Source organism: Castor canadensis, chromosome 18 (assembly GCF_047511655.1).
Source record: "Castor canadensis chromosome 18, mCasCan1.hap1v2, whole genome shotgun sequence".
Lineage (NCBI taxonomy): Eukaryota > Metazoa > Chordata > Mammalia > Rodentia > Castoridae > Castor > Castor canadensis.
Genome location: NC_133403.1, coordinates 28,818,538 through 28,842,249, shown reverse-complemented (window position 1 = coordinate 28,842,249; position 23,712 = coordinate 28,818,538). Strand labels below are relative to the sequence as shown.

Below are 23,712 nucleotides of genomic sequence, written 5' to 3'. Positions count from 1 at the left end.
GAGGCAGCCTCATTACTGCCAGAGTCAGTACTGAGTCCTTCACATGCCTTTCCTCACTGAATGCTCTCAGCTGTCCTATGAGGTAGGAACAGTCATTATACCCACTTCACAGGAAGGGAAACTGAGACTCCAAACAGCTGAGGGACTTGTCTGAAATCAGACTATTTCTAAACTTGTTTTCCTGACTGAGGCTCCACAAAGGGTAGCTAGCACTTTGATGGCACTTGTAGACATCTCTGCTGGACCACTCAGCTCAAAGGAAGGCCCAGAGGCTTACCTCAGTGTGTGATCATACTCCCCAGCCACTGTGCATGGATCCCTATGCAACTCTCTCGTCTAGCAAGAGGTCCACAGTAAGCCAGTGATCAGGGCAGTGTTGTCGCTGCCTTCTAGAGAAGAGAACCAAGTCTCAGAGGGCTTGGGAACGATTTCACATCTACAAGAGCAATCTGCTTCCAGGCCTCTGAGTTCAGAGCCCCTGCTAGAAACCTCTGCTCACAGTGAAAAGAACACTCCCTGAGCCCAGAGGGCCAGGCACACCTTCTGTTGCTCACTGAGCAGTAGCCAGGCCACCATGCATACATGAACAGGCCGGGCACTGCACAGACATGGTCTACAGCAAAGGCAATGCCTGCAGGCTGGCCTACACTCTGTCTGCCACACCACACATCCCATATGGCAACAGATCTGCTCAGACGGAGGGGTGGAAGCCTTTCTGTGATTTGGACAAAGTGCCGTTAAGAGCTAGGGGCAACCCCTCCAATAGTCTCTCCCATTTGGCCCGATGGTTGGGTGATGGTCACCACTGGTGACTACCCATGGCTAATTTTATGACAACCAAAGTCCTGCTAAGAGTCTGGGGAGCAAGTGCGGCTGGTGGCTCTGTTTACACTTCAATGAGGAAGGATAAGTGTTGGTTTTCTGGGAAGAGCTGTGTGGTCCTAGCCTGGAGGAGAGAGTCACACAGATTAATTATTCTGTGGCCATGCGGGGCTTTGATGTGTCCTGAGTAGAAGTTGGAGGCTTTTCAACAGCAGAAAATCTCATGGATGAGTTCTCTCATTCCCGTGCCCTGCCCCCAGGTCATCATCCCTCCATGATTTTCCCACACCCTTGACAGGTCTACACATTACTGCTGTGTGGTTCAGCAGGCTACCAGGAACCTGGTCCTGTATGGCTGCCATTTATTGAGCTCTTACTGCATGCTAAGCCCTGATGTCCTGGATGGGACTAAATAATTACAGAAGATTTACTGTGCACCAACCGTCATCAAAACCCGTTACCTGCCTCCATACAGCTAATCCTCCCAGTGACATAAATATTGTGATTGCCATTTTACAAAAGAGGTAACTCAGCACAGAGAGGTTGAGTAGCTGGCCAAAGTCACGCAGCTTTGACAGGGCAGAGTTGGGATTCAAACCCAGGCAGTTGGGGTCTTGAGGCTGCACTCTTAACCACAGCTTCTCCACAGACAGTGCAAATAGTTCATTATTCTGTAGGGTTCGTTAGCACTGTTTTATAAATGAGGAAACCAAAGCTCAGAGAGGGGAAGTGAATGTCACGAAGCCCAGGTGAGAGCCAGGTCTGTCTGACTGCAAAGCTGCAGGCAATACTGCCTGCACATCCCGCTGGGATTTAGGGGACTGAAGAACCAAATAAACTCTTTTCAGTGCTGAAAACAATGGCTTTTATCTCTAGGTTGACTTTGGCCTTCCAGGAAGAATTTGAATGGAGAATTGTGTTTTCAGGGAAAACCAAGAAGCCAGTTAGTTCCCTGCCCCCACTCCTACCCCTATAGTATGGGGAAAAAAGTCAAACCTGGGGGAAAATGAAAAGAATTACATAGGGAATGCCATGTGCCCATTCTCTCGCCTTTGTTAAATTTCTGCTATGTTTACTTCATCACCCACCCCCCATCCATTGATCCTACTTATGTGTTGATGCATTTCAAAGTAAACTGCAAGCCTAATTGAACTTTAGTGTTTCTATCATTAATGATAATTCAGTGTTTGCTTGAATATTTTTTTTATTTAGCCTTACTGGATGTTGAACTCGGGCCCTTGCCCTTGTAAGCACTCTACTACTTAATCCACATCCCCAGCTCTTTCGCTTTTTAATTTATTTTTCAGACAGGGTCTTGTGCTTTCCTCTCCCCTTCACCTCCTGAGTAGCTGGGATTACAGAAATACGCCACTATGCCTGACTGCTTGAGATTTCCCGATGTAACACTTCCTGGGAGTGAAACACACACACGTTAAGCATATTCACCAATGACTCTACTTGACAGTCCACACTTCTATCAAAATACAGATGTAGCCATACTCATACCACATCTGGGATCCTTTTTCATTATGTTCCCCTATCAGCCACTGTCAGAGGCCTGCTTGACTTCCACACAGACATTCCTTGGTGCATAAGTGCTCTCCTCAGAGCAAATAGATTCAACACAATGGGAGGAGAGAACTTACTCCTGGCTGGTGGCAGCAATACTGAGAGCTGCAGTCCATGGGTACCACCGTGTGTGAGCCACAGGCCGACACACAGCTCTCGCTCTCCAATTCAGTCCTCCAAGTTCCCTCAGGCCAATTAAGGCCCAAATATCATTTTTTCACTCAGCATTAAGTGACAGAATTGACATTAAAGTCTAGGACTAGAACGTCTTCAAAGAGCCGTCATGAAAAACCCATGAAATTCATCATAGGACATCAATGTATGGGAAGGGTGGGGCCAAACCCTGGGAAGGAATTGTCAGAAGTGGAGGGATCCCAAGTCACCCAGCAGTCCCAGGTGAGCTGGGGTGGATTTAGTGCGTCTGTGGTCTCTGGGAACCTTAGCAAGGGCTGCTGGCTGCGAGCAGGGAGGAGGCCGTGCTTTGAGCAGCAAGTTGAACCAAGGACATGGAGACAGGGGATGTGGACAGCCTTGGCAGAAGTGTGACCATGACAGGATGAAGAAGAGGCAGATGGTGGAGAAGGTGGTCGCTGAGGGGGTGTAAGTGATGGGGTTTTTTATTCATGTTTGAACATGACTGCGATCCAGCCAGCTTGAGGAAACGTGGAGCGGGCATGGAGCAAGGACCTTGGAGAAGAAGGCAGAAATGGGATCCAGTTCATGACCAGAGGTCACCCAGCTTCCCACTCACAAAGTGGGAGGGTTAAGAAGCCAGAGGGCTGGGGTGGGGGAGGGGGGCTTGCCCACCTTCCAGTCCATGGTGGGTAAGGACTGAGGTTACCTGAGAAGAGGGAAGAAGACAAGATGAGTCAAGGACTCTGGACCAGCCTCTGGGATTCTTTCCCCTCCCTGCTCTGCTCCAGAGCCCCCCATGCAGGGCCTTCCCTCAGCTGCCCTAACAGCTTAGGGGCCAAAAGAAGCCACAGTGCCCTCTAACTCCAGCCAGGCAGCTGGAGGAGGTGCTGGGGTATGCAGTTCCCTTGAGCTGTGACAGTGGTGACAGTCTGAGGGCTCCAAAAAGTCAGAGAATCAAGAATACCAAGTGGTACTCATCCAAGCCATTCTACAGGTGAGGAAATTGAGGGCAAGAGAAAAATAATAGCTACCTCTTTGGAGCCCTTTAGGGTATTACGTATTACGTGCATTATTTTGTTTAATCCTTACCAGAACCTTACAAACTAGAGACTGTTGTCATCTCATCTGCTATCCACCCCCTCCCGCATCCCATCTCCGTTATCTCCATCCTTCCCCCAGTCTACCCATGCATGCACCCACTCATCTGCTCATTCATCCAGCTGTGCCAGAAACACTTATGAAGTATCCACTGTATGCCAGGTATTATGAAAAGTAGTGAGGAATCAGTGACGGTGCATTATGGACAGGGTTTCAGACCAAACAGCTGTGTCACTTAGCTTTTCGTCACAGTGACAAATACCTGAGAAAAGCAATGTGAAAAGAGAAAGATTTGTTTGGGCTCATGGTTTGAGGTTTCAGTCCGTGATTGGCTGGCTGGTTCCATTGCTGTGGACCTGTGTGAGGCAGAAAGTCATGGCAAGAGCAAAGCCACTCTCCTTGTGGCGGATAGGAAGCAGAGAGGACTAACAGGAAGTGGCCAATGCCAAGATGTACCCTTCAAAGCACGCCTCAGTGACCTACTTCCTCCCCCTTCCACAGTTCCACCACCTCCCAGTAGTCTATTTAAATTTTTACTCCATCAACTCCATTGAGGTCAGGGTCCTCAATCGTCTCTGGGAACACCCTCGCAGACACACCCAGAGGAGGGCCTCACTAATCTTCTAGGCATCTCTCAAACCTATCAAGTTGACCATCAACATTAACCATCATGAGGCTGGGCGCCAGTGGCTCACACCTGTAATCCTAGCTACCCAGGAGGCAGAGATCAAGAGGATGGTGATTTGAGGCCAACCCAGACAAACAGTTTGAGAGACCCTATCTCGAAAACACCCAACCCAACACACACACACACATACACACACACACACACACACACAGGACTGGCAGAGTGGCTCAAGTAGTAGAACACCTGCCTAGTAAGCGTGAAGCCCCAAGTTTAAACCCCAATACTGCACAAAAAAAAAAAAAAAAGACTGACCATCACAACCACTAATTGTACAGTACAGTCACAAGTCACACACTGCATGGTGACAGAGTTACCATGCAGTTATAATGGAGCTGAAAAACTCCTGTTGCCCCGAATTCATTTCTATTATACCTTCTCTATATATAGCCAGACATATTTAGACACACAAGTACTATGGTATTCAGTCTAGAAGTGTGCCATTCAGATGTAGCCTAGGAGTAACAGGCTGTGCCATACAGCCCAGGTGCGAGGTAGACTGCAGCATCTAAGCACATGAAAGTCACCCCAGACGTTTGCACAATAACAAGATTGCCTACTGACACATTTATCAGAATCTCTCCCTTTTGAAGCAACTCATGACGTAGCTGTTTGAATTTAGTTGTGAGAGTGGTAATGACGAAGGAGCTGGATTTAGAAATGCAGTAATGACAGCTCACAGAGTTGGGAAGGAAGAAGGAAGCACCCATTCAGCCGAGAGCTGAACACTGGGACAAAAGGGGCAGAGACGTGCTGCAGGGGCAGAGGCCGGAGAGAGCGCAGCACAGGGGAGGAGGTGAAGCTCGACCATGCTGGCAGGTGCTGGGTAGACTGGGTGGGATGAACCTGGCAGTGTACACAGGCCAGCTGTACTGAGGTTGGAGGCTAAAGTGAGGACCTCAGCCTGGAATCCTGTTAAAGGTGAATGAACACCATTAAAGGTTTTCATCTGGAGGAGAGGCTGAAAGGCTTGATCTGCCGGGGGGAAACTGAGGCAGGAGAGAAAATTCATCCTGCTACCTTTCAGTGAATTCCTACTATGCGCTAAGCATGGTGCTTCTCCCTTCTCATACACTATCCCATCTAACCTTCACCTCAACCCTGTGAAGGTGAGAAACCATTTTCTCCATTTTACGGATGGGGAAACTGAGGCCCACAGTAGTTTTTTTTCATCATGCTTGCTGGAGGTCACAGCTGAGAAGTGACAGGAGTGGGATCCATACCCTTGTCCCTTCTGGACAGGCTCTGTCTGCCCGTGCCACTGATCCCTGTCTGTCCCCGACCTTGGCAGATAACCGCTGCATGGACAGAAGGTTCCTCCCGGCCAAGTCCAAACAGCTCATCGCCCTGGCCAGCTTCCCTGGGGCTGGCAACACGTGGGCTCGCCACCTCATCGAGCTGGCCACCGGCTTCTACACAGGCAGCTACTACTTCGATGGGTCCCTGTACAACAAAGGTGAGGGGACAAAGGGCAGAGGGTGGAGCAAGAGGCTTCCTGGGCTTGGAAAAGACCCACAGGAAGGTGTGAGCACCTACTGTGTGCTACTCAGCCTTCCCTGGCCCACTTATTGAGACCTACTATGTGCGTGGGGCCCTTCCCTTCTTTCATAGCTGACTCAAGGCCTGCATCTTGCATCTTGGAACCTCACCTGCACCAGCTCACTAGCTGGCATTTCTCAAGCACCTAACATGTGCCGAGTACCATTCTTCCACTTAGATCACCACAAGTATTCCTTCAGCATCTACTGTGGGGTGCTTTACTGATCATCAGTTCTATGCTCTATGCTTTTCTCAGGAAGCTGATGGGGATTGCACCCATCGTTTCCTGACTTCAAAACCTGCATCCTTATTACTCCATCACACAAGCAAGAAATCCTCATGCTTCTCACTGTAGAGCTAGAAGCCAGGACTGCCCACTGGGCAGGAAGCCCTCACCTCAATTTGTGGGGGGACATCAGAGAAACAGGGACTCTGCCTGTGATGAGCTTTATATCTATGTATGAAGCAGCCTTTGGCCACGGCTTTGTGTCTGCAAGGCAGCTGGGGACCACTTTCTGGCTGTGTGACCTTGGGCAAGCTGCCGTATCTCTCTGATCCTCTGTGATCATGCACACATTAGAGCCAGCAGTGTGTTCATACATGTAATACGCTTAGCACATAGTAAATAGGCTAGGAGTATAATGACTTGGGTGCCAGGCACAAAGAACCTCCTTGAACCTGAGCTCAGGAGAGCCAGGGTGCTGTCTTCCCAGGGTGGAAAGCAGGAAGGAGGCAGAGACCAGGGGCGAAGGGTGAAGGGGGACAGGTGGAAGGTTGCAGTCAGCAGTGGCTGGGAACAGGAGATCTGCTTTAGTCCCAGCTCTTTTTATATTTGTGATTTGGGTTTCAACTCTGATGTGCTGAGCACATGTTCTGCCTGAGTGTCCATGCTGAGGGTGTTGCATGCTTGTGTCAGAATTCGAACCCAGGCCTGCTGTCAGTCTTGCCTGTGCTCCTAACCCTGGGCTGGGTGCTGCCTTCATGGGAGTGGTGGCTGGGGAAACAGATCAGAAAGCATTCCCAGAAGTCCCCTCTTCTCACTCTCCTGTTTGCAACAGCAACCCTACTCATATCCTAGACTGTCACAAATGGGGTCCTTCAGGATGATTGAGGTCAGGGATCCAAAGTGGTTTCATCTCCTGCATCACTTCCAGTAAAGCTTGCTTTAGGATGGTGTGTTAAGAAGGATTCTGAGGTTCAGTCATCCCTTGGAAACAAAGAGACTTAATGAAGTGGTACTGGCTGTTGAAAGCATGGAAGGGGGAACAGCGATCTATATCCCAAGGCCTGAAGTAACTCAACTTAGAGAACTGGAAAGTGAATCTTCAGTTGGGGTAGATGTTGGGACTTTCAGTGTGAAGTTTCCCATGATGGCAATCTGTGGTGAGACCTTGGGCAAGACCCTCCACCCCTCAGCCTCAACTTCCCCATCTGTCATCTGGGGGGATCAGCACTGGGCTCCGAGGTTTTCCAACAGTAGAATAAGATAATGCTTGTGAGATAAGCCATGTGAGGCTGTGGTATAAAATATATGTGATTTTTTAAATGACATGTGACCAGGGCAGTCAGGGACCCTGGTCATATTTGAGTCAGAATCAGAGAGCTGGTCCCTGACCACATCAGAATCACTCGGGAGGGCGAGGGTGGGTGGGAGGTTACCTTTGAAGGCCAGCCAAGCTACATCCCAGACCACACTAAGCAGAATCTCAGGAGTGAGTGTGCCAGGCGGGTTCCAATGAGATCTCCAGCCCTACACCCAGTGGTCATTCCTCAAACCCTCAACATTGCAGTAATTCATCCCATGCTGTCTTTTATACTCTCGTTCTGCAGAATAGCAATGGATCATGAATGGAGCGAGGGGTCACCAAAGCCCTAACTTGACTTAAAAAGGCTTCACCTCCTTGCCCCCACCTGCTCAAGCTTTCAGGAGCCAGAGCCCTGACTTCTGAGGGAGGGAGTGAGAAGCAAGGAGCTAGATGATGGCCTGGACGTGGTACACTGACCCACAGCATTGGTCAGTGTCCTTTCCCAACTGCTGAGGGCTTATACATGGGGTGGGAGTTGATGAGTCACCCGTCGGTCCAGCTGACACTGAATAAGAATTTCTGAGAACTGCCTTATCTGCAAAACAAATCCTATTGTCTTAGAGGACCACCAGACTTTAGGGTGTCCATGTCCCCTGCCTGGAAGGAACTTTCTTGCCCCAGTAAACTTCAGGGCATGTAGAGATGCTGTGTATCTGCCACGTCTCTTTTCTGTACTTCAGTTTCCCTAAGTACATAACAGGCAACTATAATATTGGGGATGCAGAAAGAGAGAAAAGGAAGACATAGTGTTTTTTTTCTTTGGGTCGTAAGGTTGTTTCTACACACCCTGGGACAATTGTCAGGGAAGCCCCTCAAAACTTGACGGTCACATGGATGCCCCAAGATAACCTGACATGTTTTTTTAAGTATTATGACTTAAATACGCCACACTTAGGTAATGGAGGTGCTGGGCCCTATAGCAAGAGTAGAAAAGGGGATTCCTTGGTGATGGGGTTCAGCAGTTCTGCTCTGGCTCCAAGCTTGCATCTCTAACCCCTCAACTGCTTCCCTGTCACCTCCCTGTTTCCTTCCACCCCACGTGGCTTCTCAACAGCTGCTTTCTTCTTTGTTGGGGAGCCACTCTGCTAAATGAAATCACCCATTTCCCTACATTTCCAGTGCTCCCGACAGACAGAATAACTCCTCAGGCAGTCAGAATCCGGAATCTGGAGCAGACCTTTCCTGGTGTTCATAGCTTTTCTTGGTTTTGCTTGTTTGTCTTAAGTCCCCATAAATACTGTGTTAAGCTTGACTCCATCATGGACAAAGTGTGTCTTTGGTCTCCCAGTGCAGGAAGCTGGTTTAAAATAGTTTGTGCCAGGTGTCTGCCAGTTTCTTTTCCTTGTGAGAATGTGTGTGGGTTCTTGTGTAGCCCTGCCTGGGTCTTCCCATTGCTGTGACCATAATGAAATGGATTTCAGTGACAGATCCCTTGTCCACGCCATGCAGACTCCCACCACTGGAGCATGGCATGAAGAAGTTGTACCCAGTGCTGCCACGTGGGTAAGCATTTATGTCCCAAGCTCTTTCTTGCTGCAATACCTGATTCTTCTTTACCCTCAGGAGGCAAGTCTCTGCCACACTGCATTCCAGGAGCCCTGAAGGCTGTATGTCATTAACCCTTTATCACGCACGTGGACTGGTGCTAATTTGTAAGACCCCTCTAATCCTGAAACTGGACTTGGTTAGCCTCGGATGGAAGCTGACTCAGGATGGCACATTACCATTGTTCCTGGCTCTTCCACCAAGCGGCCCTATGAGGGTGGCCGTACTTCTCTGGACCCCTGTCACCAGGAACAGAAGCAACCACCTCACCTTCACGCACCTAAAAAGCCAGAGTACAAATCATTAAACACAGTTGTGGATGGGCAAAGTGGGAAGAAATGGTGCTCTGTGGCTTGGTGAGGCGCTGGCTTCTTGGCCCAGGATTTCATCAAGTCTTGTTCTGTACTAAGGGCTATTTCTTGACGTAGATCACACAATGGCTGTGTGAGGGAGAAGGTGTGTGGCCCCACTCGACAGGTGAGGTAACCTAGGCCTAGGAGGTGACATAATGTCCAGAACCACTCATGGTGTCAGAAACAGTCAGGATCTTGAAGGCTTGTAAGGTAACTTTTCCCCTCAGCCTTCAAGATTCCATCCCAATGTGGCCTTGGCTCCCGGAGTGGAAGGCTGAGGGCAAAGGTTACAATATCAGGAGCCTGAATGACCTGGGCTCCCTAGCTATACCTTGGGTGAGTTATGGGACCTCTCTGCCTTGATTTCCTCATCTGTAACTTTTCGCATGGGATCATCGAGAGGGCTGAATTGCTTCATATTGCAAAGGGTTCAGACCAGCACCCAGCACAACATCACAACAAAGTCATTCCCTCATTCTCCAGCTGCACAGAACCTCTGTCAGGTCCTCGGCTTTTGAAATGAAAACCTGATCGTGTCCCTCCTTCCTTTTGCTTAAGGCTGCCCAGTCCTTCTAGTCTATTATTGATTTCTTCATCACACCACAACCTTGTCTAGCTTCACAATCCCCTCTTGTTTCTGTGTGACCTTGGCAGGCTCTCTTGCAACACATTTCTTCCCACCTACTGCAGGACCTTTGCACCTGCTGTTCCTGCCCCCCTTCACCCTGACCTGCCTGTCTTGCTTGACTAAATTCCTCCTCAACCCTCAGTTTTCAGCTTGAGCACCTCTTCCCCCAAAAGACCTTTCCAGTCGCCCTCTGACAAAGTCATGATTTGAGCTGGGCTGATGCTCTCGGATGCAGTTTGACATCATGTCTGCTCTGCGCATCTCTCACCATCTGGGACCAGTGCCCTCCTCCATCCCAGGCATTTTTTTCTCAAGACTGTGGCAGAACTACAGGAGCCTGAACTCGGCCAACACCCCAGCTCCGATAGTACTATTGCCAGGCAAGCCACCTGACTACAATCCAGCCTTGGGGTGGAGATGTAGGCTGTGCAAAGAGGAACCCTAGTTGGTCCCTGCCAGACTCCCTCCTAGACCCCAGAAGGTAATGTGTCTGCTTTGTAGCAATAACGGTGGCTGTGAATTTGCATCCACTTATGTCAATACTTGAACGCCCCAGGGACGTTTTTGCAAATCATTTCTGTCCCCAGCTCCTAGCACAGTGCCGCGCACATAGTAGGTGTTCAATAAATACACGGTGAATGACTGAGCGAGCAAATGAATGCACAGGTGAGGATCCCTGAGGTGGTGCAGAAGGGATGGGGTGCTTCTTGTCACCCCCGCTTACCTGCCATGCCTAACCTCTGGCCTGGGGTCGGGGAAGGGTTCAAAGGCGAGCGGGACCACTGGCGCAGCGGGCGGACCATTTGCATCAAAACCCACGAGAGCGGCCAGAAGGAGATCGAGGCCTTTGACGCCGCCATCCTGCTCATCCGGAACCCCTACAAGGCCCTCATGGCCGAGTTCAACCGCAAGTACGGCGGCCACATCGGCTTCGCCGCGCACGCCCACTGGAAGGGCAAAGGTACTGCTTGGGAGGAGTAGGCGAGCTTGGGTCGTGGGGGCGGGGCTTGGGAGGTGGGAGGGGCTTGGGATAGTGGGGGCGGGGGCTCTGGGAGGTGGGAGGGGCTTGGGGTAGGGGAGGGTGGGGTCGGTGAGGTGGGAGGGGCTTGGGAGAGAAGACCAGGCTTGGGGACGGGGAGGGCGGGGCAGGGCCGCACGAGGGGCGTGGTCTGCAGAGCAGGTGGCAGGAGGGGCGTGTCTCAAGGGGACTGCAGCGCGCATGTGCCCCACCCACCAGCATCAGCCTCCTTGAGCCCGGCTGTTACACAGACGAGTGGCTAAGAACGCGGGTCCCAGAGGGAGACTCCCAGGGCTCAGCCCTCTGGAAAAGCTGCTTAGTCCCTCTGAACTGAGACTGCCCGTTTATAAAAGGGGAATGTAAACTTGAGGGGTGTGAGAGGCCAGGCTGTCCCTTTTATAAACAGAGAGGACTCTCATTCTGGTGATGGAGATCCTGGGGACATCGAGGTGACACTGAAGGAAAAAACAGTGCCTGGAAGTCAGAAGATCTGAGTCCCTCACTAGGTCACTCTACCTACATAGCCCTGGGGTCCTAAGAGGGCATGTGCAGAGTTTTGGGTTGTTTTTTTTCTCTTTGTTTTTTGTTTGTTTTTGAGACAGAGTCTGATTAGGTAGCCCAGGCTAGCCTTGAACTCACAATCCTCAGCCTCCCAGGTGCTAGGATTACAGGTACAGGTGTGAACCATCATTCGTGGTAAGGGTTAACTTCTCAACTTTCACAGTAATGATCCCTCCACCTTTTTTTTGAATTTAGGGCCTCACATTTGCTAGGCAGGTGCTCTACCACTTGAACGACACCCTCAGCCTTTTATTTTTATATTTATTTATGTTTATACAGAAACCTTAAAGCGACAGAGGTCAATATGGGAAGGGGATCAGGAACTAGTGAAAAGGTCAGGTAGAGATGAATCAACTTGGGTTGTGACGTATTTTTATTTTTTAATTTTAGTTATTTTTCAGGGAGGGTGCTTGCGCTTTTGCCCAGGCTGGCTTCAGTCTGCAGTCTTTACCTACCCCTCCCATGTAATTAGGATTACAGGTGGGAGCCACCGCACCTGGCCCTATGACAACCATGTAATAGTTGACACAACCCAAGTTCAGAAAGATCAAGGAGCTTTTCCAAGGGAGATGGGGAGTTACTGTTTAGTGGTAGACAGTCAGACCAGATGAGTATATGTGCACTTAGTACCTGTGACTAACAATATTCCATGCTTAAATTTGTCCTAAGGATAGATCCCATGTTAACTGTTCTTACACACACACACACACACACACACACACACACACACACACAAAACCCAACAGATACCAGGAGACTTAGGGAGGTGACAGAAATGTTTATGACCTGCATTGTGGTGACAGTAACACTAGTGTATCAACATACCCACACTCACCAAATTATGCATATAAATTATGCATACCAGTTATACCTCAGTAAAGCTGAGGGGGTGAAGGAGTTTTTGCATGAGGTGATAGAGCTGGGATTTGAACCCAAGAACTCTTGCTCCTGAGCCCATGGCTTTGAGCACAGCACTGCAGTAATAGAAGACAGATGGTTGACATAGCTGAGAAGTCTGTGAGTGCAAACTCACAACTCCGCTCATGATGGTGCATGTTGCAACAGTGCGGACGCATACCCCATGCAATCGTTGTCTTCCACTTTCACTCAATATTCAGAAACTCCTCAGAGTTATCAGCATTGCATTATAAAATAGGCTCTGTGTTAGCTGATTTTGCTAACCCAACTGTAGGCTAAGGTAAGTGTTCTGAGTGTGCTGAAGGCAAGCCAGGTTAAGCTCGGATGCTCGGTAGGTCAAGTGTGTTAAATGCAAATGCATTGCCGATGTACAATATTTTTCACTCATGATGAACTGATTAGGAAGAGAGCCCAATGCAAGTTGAGGAGCACCTGTCAATGAGCTGTCAATGGCTGTGAGTCCCCTAATTCCCAGCACCACCTCTCCCTTTTTCTTATTCAAGACAGCTGGGAGTTTTAAACAGATCTGTTGGGACAGGCTGACCCTAGAGGCAGCAGGGAAAATAGGGAGATAATCCACCACGCTCATATTGGGGGCCTGGGTCCCTCATTAGTCCCAGCATCCCTTCCAGGCCTAATCCAGTCTTCAGGGGACTGGCAAGAACCTTCCCCAAAGAACAATGCCCACCCAGCCCCTCTCCTTTGCACTCAGCATCTCTTGACTTTGAGACCCATGGTTCCCAGACCCTGACCCAGCAGCACAGTGGGGAACTGGTTAGAAGTACAAGTTCTCAGGTGCCACCCCAAGCCTGGTGAGTCAGAAACTCTGGAAATGGAGTCCCTACCCCTACCCCATGCATTTTCACAAGTCATCCGGGTGTTCCTGGCTCAAACTCCAGCTTAAGTACCACTGCCTTAAACCCTTGCTACTCAAATGGTGGCCGGGACTCCAACAGCAATAACGTCACCTGGGAGATTTTTAGTCCTCTAAAAAGTCTCACGTCCCAGCCCAAGCTTACTGAATCCCATTCTGCATTTAACAAGATGACCCAGGAACTTCGTGTGCTCCTGGAAGTTTGAGAATTGCTGCTTTAGGGTGTCCTCAGCATGTAGAGGAAGGATCACCCTGGAAAAGCAGAGGTCACCCAGCTGTTGTCATGTCCACCCCAGCTTGCTCTTGTCCCCATCTCATTGTAGATGATTTGAGGCTCCTTAAGCCCCCTCCCTTGGTTCCGTAACATTAATTTTACAGTCTCCCTGGAGTAAGTCCAAAGCAAAATTTTATGTGGTATGATTACACAAGGTGAATTGTCCTGAATCTGTTTAATGAAACAGATACTGTGTCTAATGATTCCGTGGGGGAACTAGGTACAGGGAGGCCATTAATCAGGCCCTAGTTCCTCCAAGAAGACAGAACAGACAAGAAGACAGAACAGACACTGGCCAGCCTGTACCACGCACACCTGTGCCATGGTTCCGGCGGAACTGGCACTCATTACTGTGGCTCATTGTGACCATAGGTGCTGATCAATTACAGGAACCCTGAGCTAATTGAGGGCTTTTATTTTATTTTCCATTCTTCATTCCAATGAAGTAATTCAGAAGCTTTGGCATGGGGAGGCGGGGTGCAGTCAGCAGATGTCTGCAGCTGAAACTGCTCAGCTACCTGATGTGCTTTTTTGGAGGATGTTGCTGGAGAGGCTGAGGACCAATGCTGCATGAAGCACTGTAGCAGCAACCAGCATTATCCAGCCTCTGGTGTGCCCAGGCATGGCACCAGGAGCTCTGTGAATCTTACACCATGAAACACTGACAGCTTCTGTAGGAGATGAGGCTATCAGGATCTCACTTTGCCACAGGCAAACTGAGTCCAAAGAGATCAAATAATATCTTCAAGGTTATATAGCTCAGGTGGAAAAGAACTGGGTTTTGAACCCTTGCAATCTGGCTGCAAAGTCTTCTAGGAACAGACCCCCGTGGCTCAGGCAACACCCAGAGTTCACTAGGAGGCAGGCTTCCCAAGACCTGAAGCAAAAAGAGGGCCTCAGCAGGTCACAAGGTGGCACACACCTATAATTCCAGTTATTTGGGAGGCAGAGATGAGGAGGATCAGGTTCGAGGCCAGCCCAGGCAAAAAGTCTATGAGACCCCATCTCAACAAATAAACTAGTCATTGGGGGCACATGCCTGTGATCCTAGCTACACCAGAGGCCAAAGGTAGGAGGATTGCAACACAGCTCGAGTCAACCGAGGCCAAAAACCATAACTGAAGCAAAAAGGGTGAGGGGAGCGCCTCAAGTGGTAAAGCCCTGGATTTAAACACACCAATACGGCCACAATAAAAAGGAGGACCACAACTGATTGGATCCGATAGGTTTTTTTGTTTCATTTTTGTTTTTCAAGCAGGGTCTTGATTTGTATCCTGAGCTGGCCTTGAACTCACTTTGTAGCCCTAGTTAGTCTCCAATTCACCATCTTTCAGCCTTTGCATCAGGAGTGCTGGGATTACAGACACACATTACTGTGCCTGGCTCTGGGTATGGCACTTTTAAAAGGTTGGGATGGGATGGTGGGAGCCAGGCCCAGTCTGGGATGAGTTTGAACTCTGCCTTGGACACCCACTGTGACTTGGACAAGTTGCTTTCTGTCTCTGAACCTCCCTTCCCCCATATGTAACATGGGGCCAGCCATTCATCCTCCCTAGAACACGGGATGAGATTGAGTGTGCAGTACCCAGCATGGCCTCCAACACCCAGCAGGTGTCCAGCAACATATGTTTCCAGCGTGCTCCTCAGATTCAGGAGCCTGGGGTCCCATAGGAGGTGGCCCTCAACACTGTGTCATCCATTCCACATGTACCCAAGCCTAGGCACCTGGAGTTATCTGAGGGACCTCAGGCACAATGCTAACCGGCCCTTCCTTCTCCTCAGGGGTCACCCTGCACCCTCTGTCAGCACCACCAGAGAATATCAATTGTGTCCACGCAAAAGTCTGGACCTGTGTGGTGCTGGGTGACAAGTGCCATCCTTGTCGCCTGGGCTTCTTTCTTGACAGTAGCAGCTGTCCTGAGTCACCAGGGACTCGAAAGTGAGGAAATTCAGAAAAAGTGAAATAGACCATACACTTACTAGATTTTTCCTAATTACCCAGATACATCTGGCCTTAACCCATTATAACAGTGTGGGCCCAATTAGTCAGCTACATTGTAGATAATCATTTTAAGAATAAAAAATAACCTTGTCACCAGCATAAATATTTCCCAAGCAGCCATGGGGTTCCAGGAGGGGACTGAGAGAGCAGGAGTTTCATCCCAGATTCTGATGTGTTCTGCAAAGAAAAGGAACTCTTTATCACGTTGCAATTTGGTGGTTGGAAATTTCAATTTAGTTCAACAACCACTCATTGAGCCCCTGCCGAGTACAAGGCGGTGGGAGGAAGTGGGGATGAGACTGCTGGTGGCTGGGAAACATCAGAGCCTGGGATCAGGAAGGCTTGATCTGGAGGGTGCTTCCTGGATCTGTGACCTGGAGCAAGTCACTTGACTTGACCTCTCTGAGCCTGTCTCCTCCCTGGTGATGAGTGAATAGGAGTCCTTTCCTTTCAGGGTAGTTGGTAAAATTTAATGAGATCACAGATGTTCATCACCCAGCAAAGGATGAGGGAGTTAGCTTTTCTGAACTGCTCACAATCTAGCTTGATCCTTGTTCAATGATAAATGCCTTTAGGTGGTATTGCCCCACATCTCAATTCAGAATGCCTCCCTATAATTCATCTCTCTCTCTCTCTCTCTCTCTCTCTCTCTCTCTCTCTCTCTCTCTCTCTCTCTCTCTCTCTCTCTCAGCGTCTTCCATGCCCCCTTCCGCATTTACCCTTCTCCTGCTGCCAGCACTCCTGGAGCTCCAGGGCCTGGCTGCCTCTCCTCAAGGTCCTCTCCAGGACTCCCCAAGGAATTTCCCATGCACCATATAACCCGCCCTGCAAGTCACACAACCCCACACACCCCCTCCCAGTCTGGTGACAATCCATCCTGTCGCTGCACCACGGCCAGGGCGCAGGCTACAGAAGGAAATCGTACATGATAATGCCATGAAGAGTAGAGGGACAAGGGCGGAGCAGAATGCGTGAGGGTGCTGGAGCGAGTAATCCGATGTAAATCCATCCGCACACAGCTCGCTGTCTGCCCGAGAGAGGACAGAAGCAGGGGGTTATAGCACAGTCATTAATGCTGGGACTTCAGGAGGAGGGGCCACGAAGTCCAGAGGAGGCAGCTGCCTGAGCCTGGGGAGTCACCCGAGAACAGGGTTAAGAACAGCAGAAGTGACAGGCAGCACTTACTGAGCACCTGCTGGGCTTCGGTCACCGTGCTCACAGTGTCCACATCCACCTCTTACGCTGTACAGCAGCCCTGTTCTTATCCCAAGTAGAGGCTGGCACTACACAGGACACCTCAGTAACTAAAGGCCCAGACCTTGAAGCCAGATTGCCTGAGTTCAGATCCAGGCTCTGCTAGTTAATTATTAACTGAGTGACCTTGAGCAAGTCACCCAGCCTCTCTGCCTCACCTCCCTCTTCTGTTAAATGAGAATGAGGATACCTAATTGAGGGGGTGGGGGGAGAGGGAGGGGGCGGAGTGGGTGGTAAGAGAGGGGGTGGGGGCAGGGGGGAGAAATGACCCAAGCCTTGTATGCACATATGAATAATGAAACAATAAAAAAATAAAATGTACCTGAAAAAAAAAAAAAGGATAAAGATACCTAGCTCATAAGATTGTAAGGAGTGGAATTAATGGCTATAATATAGTTAGTCACCTGTAATTGTAATATAATTATATAGTATAGACAAATTATATATCAATATATTTTATTATATAAATTTTACATAATTATATATTATGCAATAATATTTATGTTTCACGTCTATATATTATGTGTGGAATATTTCAGATATCATCTCCAATTCCTTATTATTTATATATTGTAGCAGCATACACTTATATGTGGGAGTACCATATACCTGGGTTACTGAGCGTGCATCTCTGTTAGAGCAGCCTACGCCTATGTGACATGTCTGTGTCACAGCAGGCCCTGGCCGCACGTCGCAGTGCCCGCCCATGCATTAGAGCACCATGGATCTCCATTAAGAGTAGGAGATGCTTAGGGCACGGGAAGAGAGGTGCACGTGGAGGTGGCCAGGGAGCGGGCGGTCACCTGATGGCCCTGCTGACCGCTGCTGTCGTGGGTCCTGCAGAGTGGCCGGAGTTCGTGCGCAACTACGCCCCCTGGTGGGCCACGCACACGCTGGACTGGCTCAAGTTCGGCAAGAAGGTGCTGGTGGTGCACTTCGAGGACCTGAAGCAGGACCTGTTCGTGCAGCTGGGCCGCATGGTGCGCCTGCTGGGCGTGGTGGCGCGGGAGGACCGGCTGCTGTGCGTGGAGAGCCAGAAGGACGGCAACTTCAAACGCTCGGGGCTGCGCAAGCTCGAGTTCGACCCCTACACGGCCGACATGCAGAGGACCATCGCCGCCTACATCAAGATGGTAGACGCGGCGCTCCGGGGCCGCAACCTCACCGGCGTGCCCGACGACTACTGCCCGAGATGATGGCCCCGCCGTCCGGCCTCCCTCTGGCTTGGGGACAGAGCCCTGGGCAGCTCTTGGGCTTCAGTGAGGTTCATGCATGACAGAGGCTCCAGGGAAGAGATGGGCCAGGTGCTCCCACCCTGTTTAACGCCCCTTCCCCTGGAGATGGGGGGCTGCTGGTTTGGGGCGCTCTGGACACATGGACCTTTTTCTGTGCCCGTGTCCCTGCCCTCACCACTCTGGGTTCCACTGATGGGGGGACGGTCATCGTGGTCATGAAGACATGTGACAGCACAAAGGGGCTGTTGTCAACATGTGCTCCAGGCTCTCTTCCCTTCCCCACTCAGGAAGCTCTGGCCCTGACTTCTGTCTCAGGCCACCTTCTGTGGGAAGAAAGGTGGCTGGAAAGTGTCTCGCAGGAGCTCAAGCACCTGACATTGGATAGGGTGGAAAGATAAATGGTGCTCACGATAGGCCACTTGGCATCACCATTCCTGGTCACAAGCATCATGAGGCCACTCCAGGACACACATTTGAGACGCTGGGTGCCTTCCCAACTCTGGGCTGGAATCCTGTCCTTGTCTTCCCACACTGTGTTTAAGAGGTGACACTGGGGTCCTTGATCCCACGTCTAAGGTCCCTCAGGCATTCACAACTAACGCAGCGGGATGGGTACAGAATCTGAGTAACGAGCCCTGTGACACACTTTTCCATTGTGCGGTCCAATGCATCCATCTTACACTGCTCTCCTCATCACTCTCATCATCACTGCTCTCCTCACTCCTGCAGGGGGGTCCCCTACTCCCCAGGTGAGAAAGCTTGAACTCCAACTCATAGCCCCCCCAGTACCATCCCAGACAGCAGCCTCCCCTTGATCACAACCCAACCTGACCTGCTTCCCCTGGGGACCCTTTAAGGGATGGGATGCTGTAATGCTGCTCTCTTGATGCTGAGACACCAAACCAAAGGATTTCCGAGGACCCGAGGCACTGACTGTGTTTTAAACATCATTGGTCCCGGATCCCATCTCTCCCCGACCTCGGGTACCAGTGGCTTTCCATCACAGAGGTAAAAGCCATAATCACAGTCTTTGCTCTTCTGTGTGGAGGGGCTTCCTGTGCAGTCCCACTGGGGTGCAAGTGGAGGCTCATTCCCAAAGAGCCAAAGGACTGTGGAGAAGGCAAGTAAAAAGATATATTTTTTTAAGAGGGATATGACTAATACATTCCGCCCCTTGGATCCTGGCCATGCAAAGAAATGGACATAGGGACAGGACCTGTGTTTCCCCTCTCTGATCCCCTCATCTGTAGAATTTAGGGCACCCCAGGACCCAGTCAGGGGGCTCTGAATGTATTTTGTATCATGTCTCTCCCCCCTGAGCTAATTTCTAGTCTTCTTTCCTGAAGAGTAGAGGGTACGGTCTCCATACCCACATGGAGGTTGGCGCTCTCTCTGGGAGACTCTGGGTCCAGGACCTGGGCCACTTCTTCACTGGTGGTCACCTGGCCACAGCTTCTGTCTGAAGATTCCTCAGGTCAACACTATCATTAAATGAGAGCTTTGTTGATAATTCTACCATGTGGTAAAGTTTTGTGAAAGGTGAATTCAAAAGGGTACGCTTTTCTTGGCGTGTGTGTATGAGAGGCAGACAGAGAATGTTTAGGGAGGTTGGGGTGTAACTTTCTTTGTCTGGCTCTCTTGAAGGACTGTATGATTCTGGGTGAAATCGCTTCTATGTTGTGAGGCTGTATCCCCCAACAAGCATGATGAATGTGCCATTTTTAATGTGTCTGGTTTCTGTGTATGGAATTGTGTGTGTGTGCTTAGAGGAAAATGAATGCAAGAAGCTGCCTATTTTTGCCTTCTGTGCATGCCTTTTGTCCTTGGTAACTGGGAAGAAAGGGGGTAGAAGTGGAGGGTTGGGAGGCCTAAGTGCCCTGCTTGGATTTTTGCAAGGGTATGCGAAAGGTTATCTATGGAAGGGGTGTGTGTGTGTGTGTGTGTGTGTGTGTGTGTGTGTGTGTGTGTGTGAGAGAGAGAGAGAGAGAGAGAGAAAGAAAGAGAGAGAGAGAGAGAGAAAGCACATCTATGTGAATGCTAAGTACATGTCTACACAGTAGGGAAACCAGTGAAAGTACAGGAGCACAGAGAAGCCCCCGTGGCTCCCTGGTGGGCATGGGTGACCCTTAATCTGCCAACCTTCACAAATAGCTGGAGGAAGACCCTGGGTTTTCTCTCATCACACACTAGAGGAGCTTCCGTGGAGGTGTGCTGGTCCCCTGGGGACTTTCCTGGCAGAGGGAGGCTTAGGGTTTTCCATACTGTCATGTGGAAGGGAAGAGGAAGGCATAGGAAAGAGAGGGACTTCTCCCCACCAAGGGTCCTGGGGTCACTGAGCTGGGGAGGAGGGAGAGATATCTCAAGGAGAGAGTTGTTCCAGAACTGAGGGCAAAGGCTTTCTGCTCAGTGTTCATGTGGCTCCTGGAAACCCTGCTCCAAGGACCGAGCTCTGATCTGAGGCCCACGTTACACTGATCTCAGACTTAAGCTGAGACCTGGTCACAGACAGAAATCAATCCTAGACACCTGAACCTGGGTCACAACTAAACTCTGATCACAGACTAAACCCTGATCCTGGGTATATACTGATTCATGATCATGCTATCATCCCGGCCCCTTATCCAGATTCCACATTAATTGACTCCCAAGTCTGTTACTATACACACTGAGCTCTGACTGTAGTCATTGACTGTACTCAAAACTGGGTCATAGGCTATACCTTAACACACCCAAAACAAATGCTGATAGTGTTTCTTGACTGAGCCAGAACTTCTGTCACCTGATGTAGCTCTGATTTTGGCCACAGTCTAGCCCCGTCCTGACCTTGGTCACTCTGAGCCCTGACCTGATCTGAGATCCAATCTTGACTCTGGTCCCAGGATGAGCCCTGAGATAATGTGTAAGTTTCCTTTTACCCAAATTTTATTTGTGTCACCAACTTTACCCAACCAGAAGTGAGGAAAACCATGAGGCATCTAGTTTTCCTGCATTCTCCTCTGCAGACCTCACAGATCCTATGCCACACCCAATTCCTGCTTCTCCTTACCACAGATGGCCAGAGGGGGCAAAGGGTGAATTTGAGTGAGTTTAGGCCAGAAGTGGGGATAAGCTGTACAGCTCAGCAAACCCTCTGTAGCCCATGTCTGCCCTTTCTGTCTCAATCTGGAATCAATTCTTTATATTTGGGATCAGAAGGAACCATGGTAACATTCACTCACTCATTCAGCACATTTACTGAGCATCCACTGTGACTCTAGGGTTTAAAAAGAAACCAACAAAATTCCACATTCCTTCAGAGTTTGTGTGTTACCAGGCACGGAGCAGACATCGGTAAGGGATCAGAAAGCTTTGGGGAGATGATAGTCGGACAAAGAAGGAAAGGTTTAGCTTGCTCTAATACCCCCCATGAGGTGGATAGGTCAGAGATTATTAACTCCCTTTTAAAGAGGCGAGGCACCAATGCTCAGAGGTCATTAGCTTAAGCCACAGAGAGTAACTGCACAGCTGAGGCAACTGCCCTCCCCATCAAGTGCATAAAAGTGCATTCCATGCGCAGAGAACAATAAGAGGGGAAGCTGTGGGCCCCAGTGGTCCCAGTGCAGGAAATACACCTGGCCTAGAAGGAGTGATATTCTGGCTCTCACCCTGCTGTGGTCTCACAGTGGCTTCAGGGCTCCAGTGGACAGTGTGAGAGGGGAGAGGGAGCACCGCAAAGGGGAGAGAATCAGGTCCTGTGTGGACCATCTCCTTCTCAGAGGCCCAGCACCTCCCACACCCAATTTCATTGTCTCCCTTTTGCCTCATCCCTCCCCCTTTCTCACTGTTTTGCTTATCCTTCTCCCCTTCTCAATTTCCTCTTTGTGGTCTAATTTCTTCCAGCTGATCATTACACCCCATCTCCTTCTCATCTTTCTAACCCCTTGTTCTTTTCTCCCCCACTTCCTCTCTCCATATCTCATCTTCATCTCTTTCTAGCTTGCTGTTTGGGTTTACACAGTGTCTTTCCATCTCTACCCCTTGATCTCTGAGCTCTCGGTCTCTCCCTCCCTCTTTCCCTCTCCTGCAGTCCTCTCCTGTCTCCTCTTCCTGGAGAGCGGGGGCGACTCTGTGGGATCCAAACATAGTGAGACAAATGGTACCAGAGCTGGTAACCAAGGAAGTGGTTTCCTTAGCAACAGAATCTGCAGGCACAGGCTGCGCTGCCCTGTCCCTTCCTTCACTGTTACAGTAAGGGAAGGAGGTTGGAATGGGGAGAGAGAACGAGTGTGATGGGTGGAGGGTAAGTCTCGAGACAAACACTATTATAGTCATCTCACAAGAGAGGAAAGTGGCCTAATACCAGCTCAGTGCCTGACACTTTGGGGACACTTAAAAATATGAGAGGCAAAGGTTGTGGGATCAGAAAGAGGCAAATAATTGGGGATGGACTGGTGGAGTGACTTAAGCAGAAGAGCACCTGTCTAGTAAGCACAAGATACTGAGTTCAAACCCTAGAACCACCAAAAAAAAAAAAAAGAAAGAAAGAAAGAAAGAAATAGGGGGAGAGATGGGGGAAGAACCCACAGGACTTGGTGACAGGTTGAATGTGGAGGAGAGACAAAAGAGGCAAATAGGACCTTGGGATCCTTGTCTAGGCAGCTCCTGAGACAGGTCCTTCAGCTCAGGTGGAGAGCACAGGGCAGAGGAGGGGGTGGGAAGGGAAGATGCTAAGTTGACAGAGCTCCCTGTCCCCAAGAGTTCATCTCCTCCGCAGGGATGGAGGTGGGAAGGTGTAGAGAAAGATGCAGAAATAGCTCACTCAATTCTCTCTTATAAACTGACATGGCAAAACATGAGACAACAGAAACCACCGGCGTGGGGGTGAGCGTCTCAGAGAAGTAAAGTAATTTACTTTGGGACACAAAAGTTGGTGGCAACAGTTGTGTTGCAACCAGGGAACAATTCAGAGGCTGTTCAAAAGGTGGAAGAGGCAGAAGAAGTGGAAGAGAGAAAGAGAGAGAGAGAGAGAGAGAGAGAGAGAGAGATTTAAATCATTGATCTGGCACTTTTTCCCACCAGGAAAACAAAAATATGCTGCATTTTAGAGAAATGAGAAAGGAGGAGGAAGGAGGCAGAAACATCCCACTGTATGGTAGTTCGTGCAGCTATAAATAACTCTCCCCAAAGAAAACATCTGTCAAGATGCATGCCCTTCCAGAGAGACAAATTGTGTCCCCAGTCCATGTCGATATTTAAGGAATCCGAGGGGGTGTGGGAGGGATGGGGGGGGTGGTGAAGGGCAGAAAGTTGATCAATGTAACCCTCAAACCCAGATCGCTTTTTCCCAAAAAACAATAAAACGTGGGGGCAAGGAGAGCTGTAAATCTGGGGGATACTAATATCCGTCCTCGAAAAAGCAACATGTTTATTTATCATGTTTGCAGTTTACAATTTCCCTTCAAATTTACAGCCTGCAGTCTGGCAGCGTGCAGGGGGAGGAACATGGAAATGAGGACAGACCCACAGCACAGGGAAGAGGAAGAAATGATCCAATATTTATCCCCTCACCCCACCCTATCCTGCTGCCTCAAATTCAATTTCAAAGGTGGCGATGTGTCTGAGCAGGGCCTTGCAGCT

At 49.8% G+C, this 23,712-nt stretch overlaps 1 protein-coding gene and 1 long non-coding RNA gene across 7 annotated transcripts in view; one reads left to right on the top strand and one right to left on the bottom strand.

Moving 5' to 3' along the window:
* Positions 1-23,335, top strand: part of Wscd2 (WSC domain containing 2) — a 113,072-nt gene extending 89,737 nt beyond the window's left edge. For 4 of the 5 annotated variants that reach the window (XM_074061366.1, XM_074061369.1, XM_074061368.1 and 1 more), the window contains exons 7-9: positions 5,601-5,765; positions 10,721-10,921; positions 17,705-23,335. In XM_074061366.1, coding sequence (XP_073917467.1) covers positions 5,601-5,765; positions 10,721-10,921; positions 17,705-18,057 — 719 coding nt within the window. In that variant the 3' untranslated portion in view covers positions 18,058-23,335. Of the gene's footprint in view, positions 1-5,600; positions 5,766-10,720; positions 10,922-16,298; positions 16,597-17,704 lie in introns of those variants that run through there. The other variant, XM_074061370.1, reaches the window with a different exon arrangement.
* On the bottom strand, positions 13,120-16,632 carry LOC141418918 (uncharacterized). Of its 2 annotated transcripts, none has more exons than XR_012443585.1 (3): positions 16,533-16,632; positions 15,694-15,784; positions 13,120-14,482 (listed from the first exon to the last, which is right to left on the bottom strand). It is a non-coding gene; the product is annotated as an uncharacterized lncRNA (long non-coding RNA). The 2 variants fall into 2 exon arrangements; XR_012443584.1 differs by having other exon boundaries at positions 13,120-14,276.
* Positions 23,336-23,712: the final 377 nt, after the last annotated feature.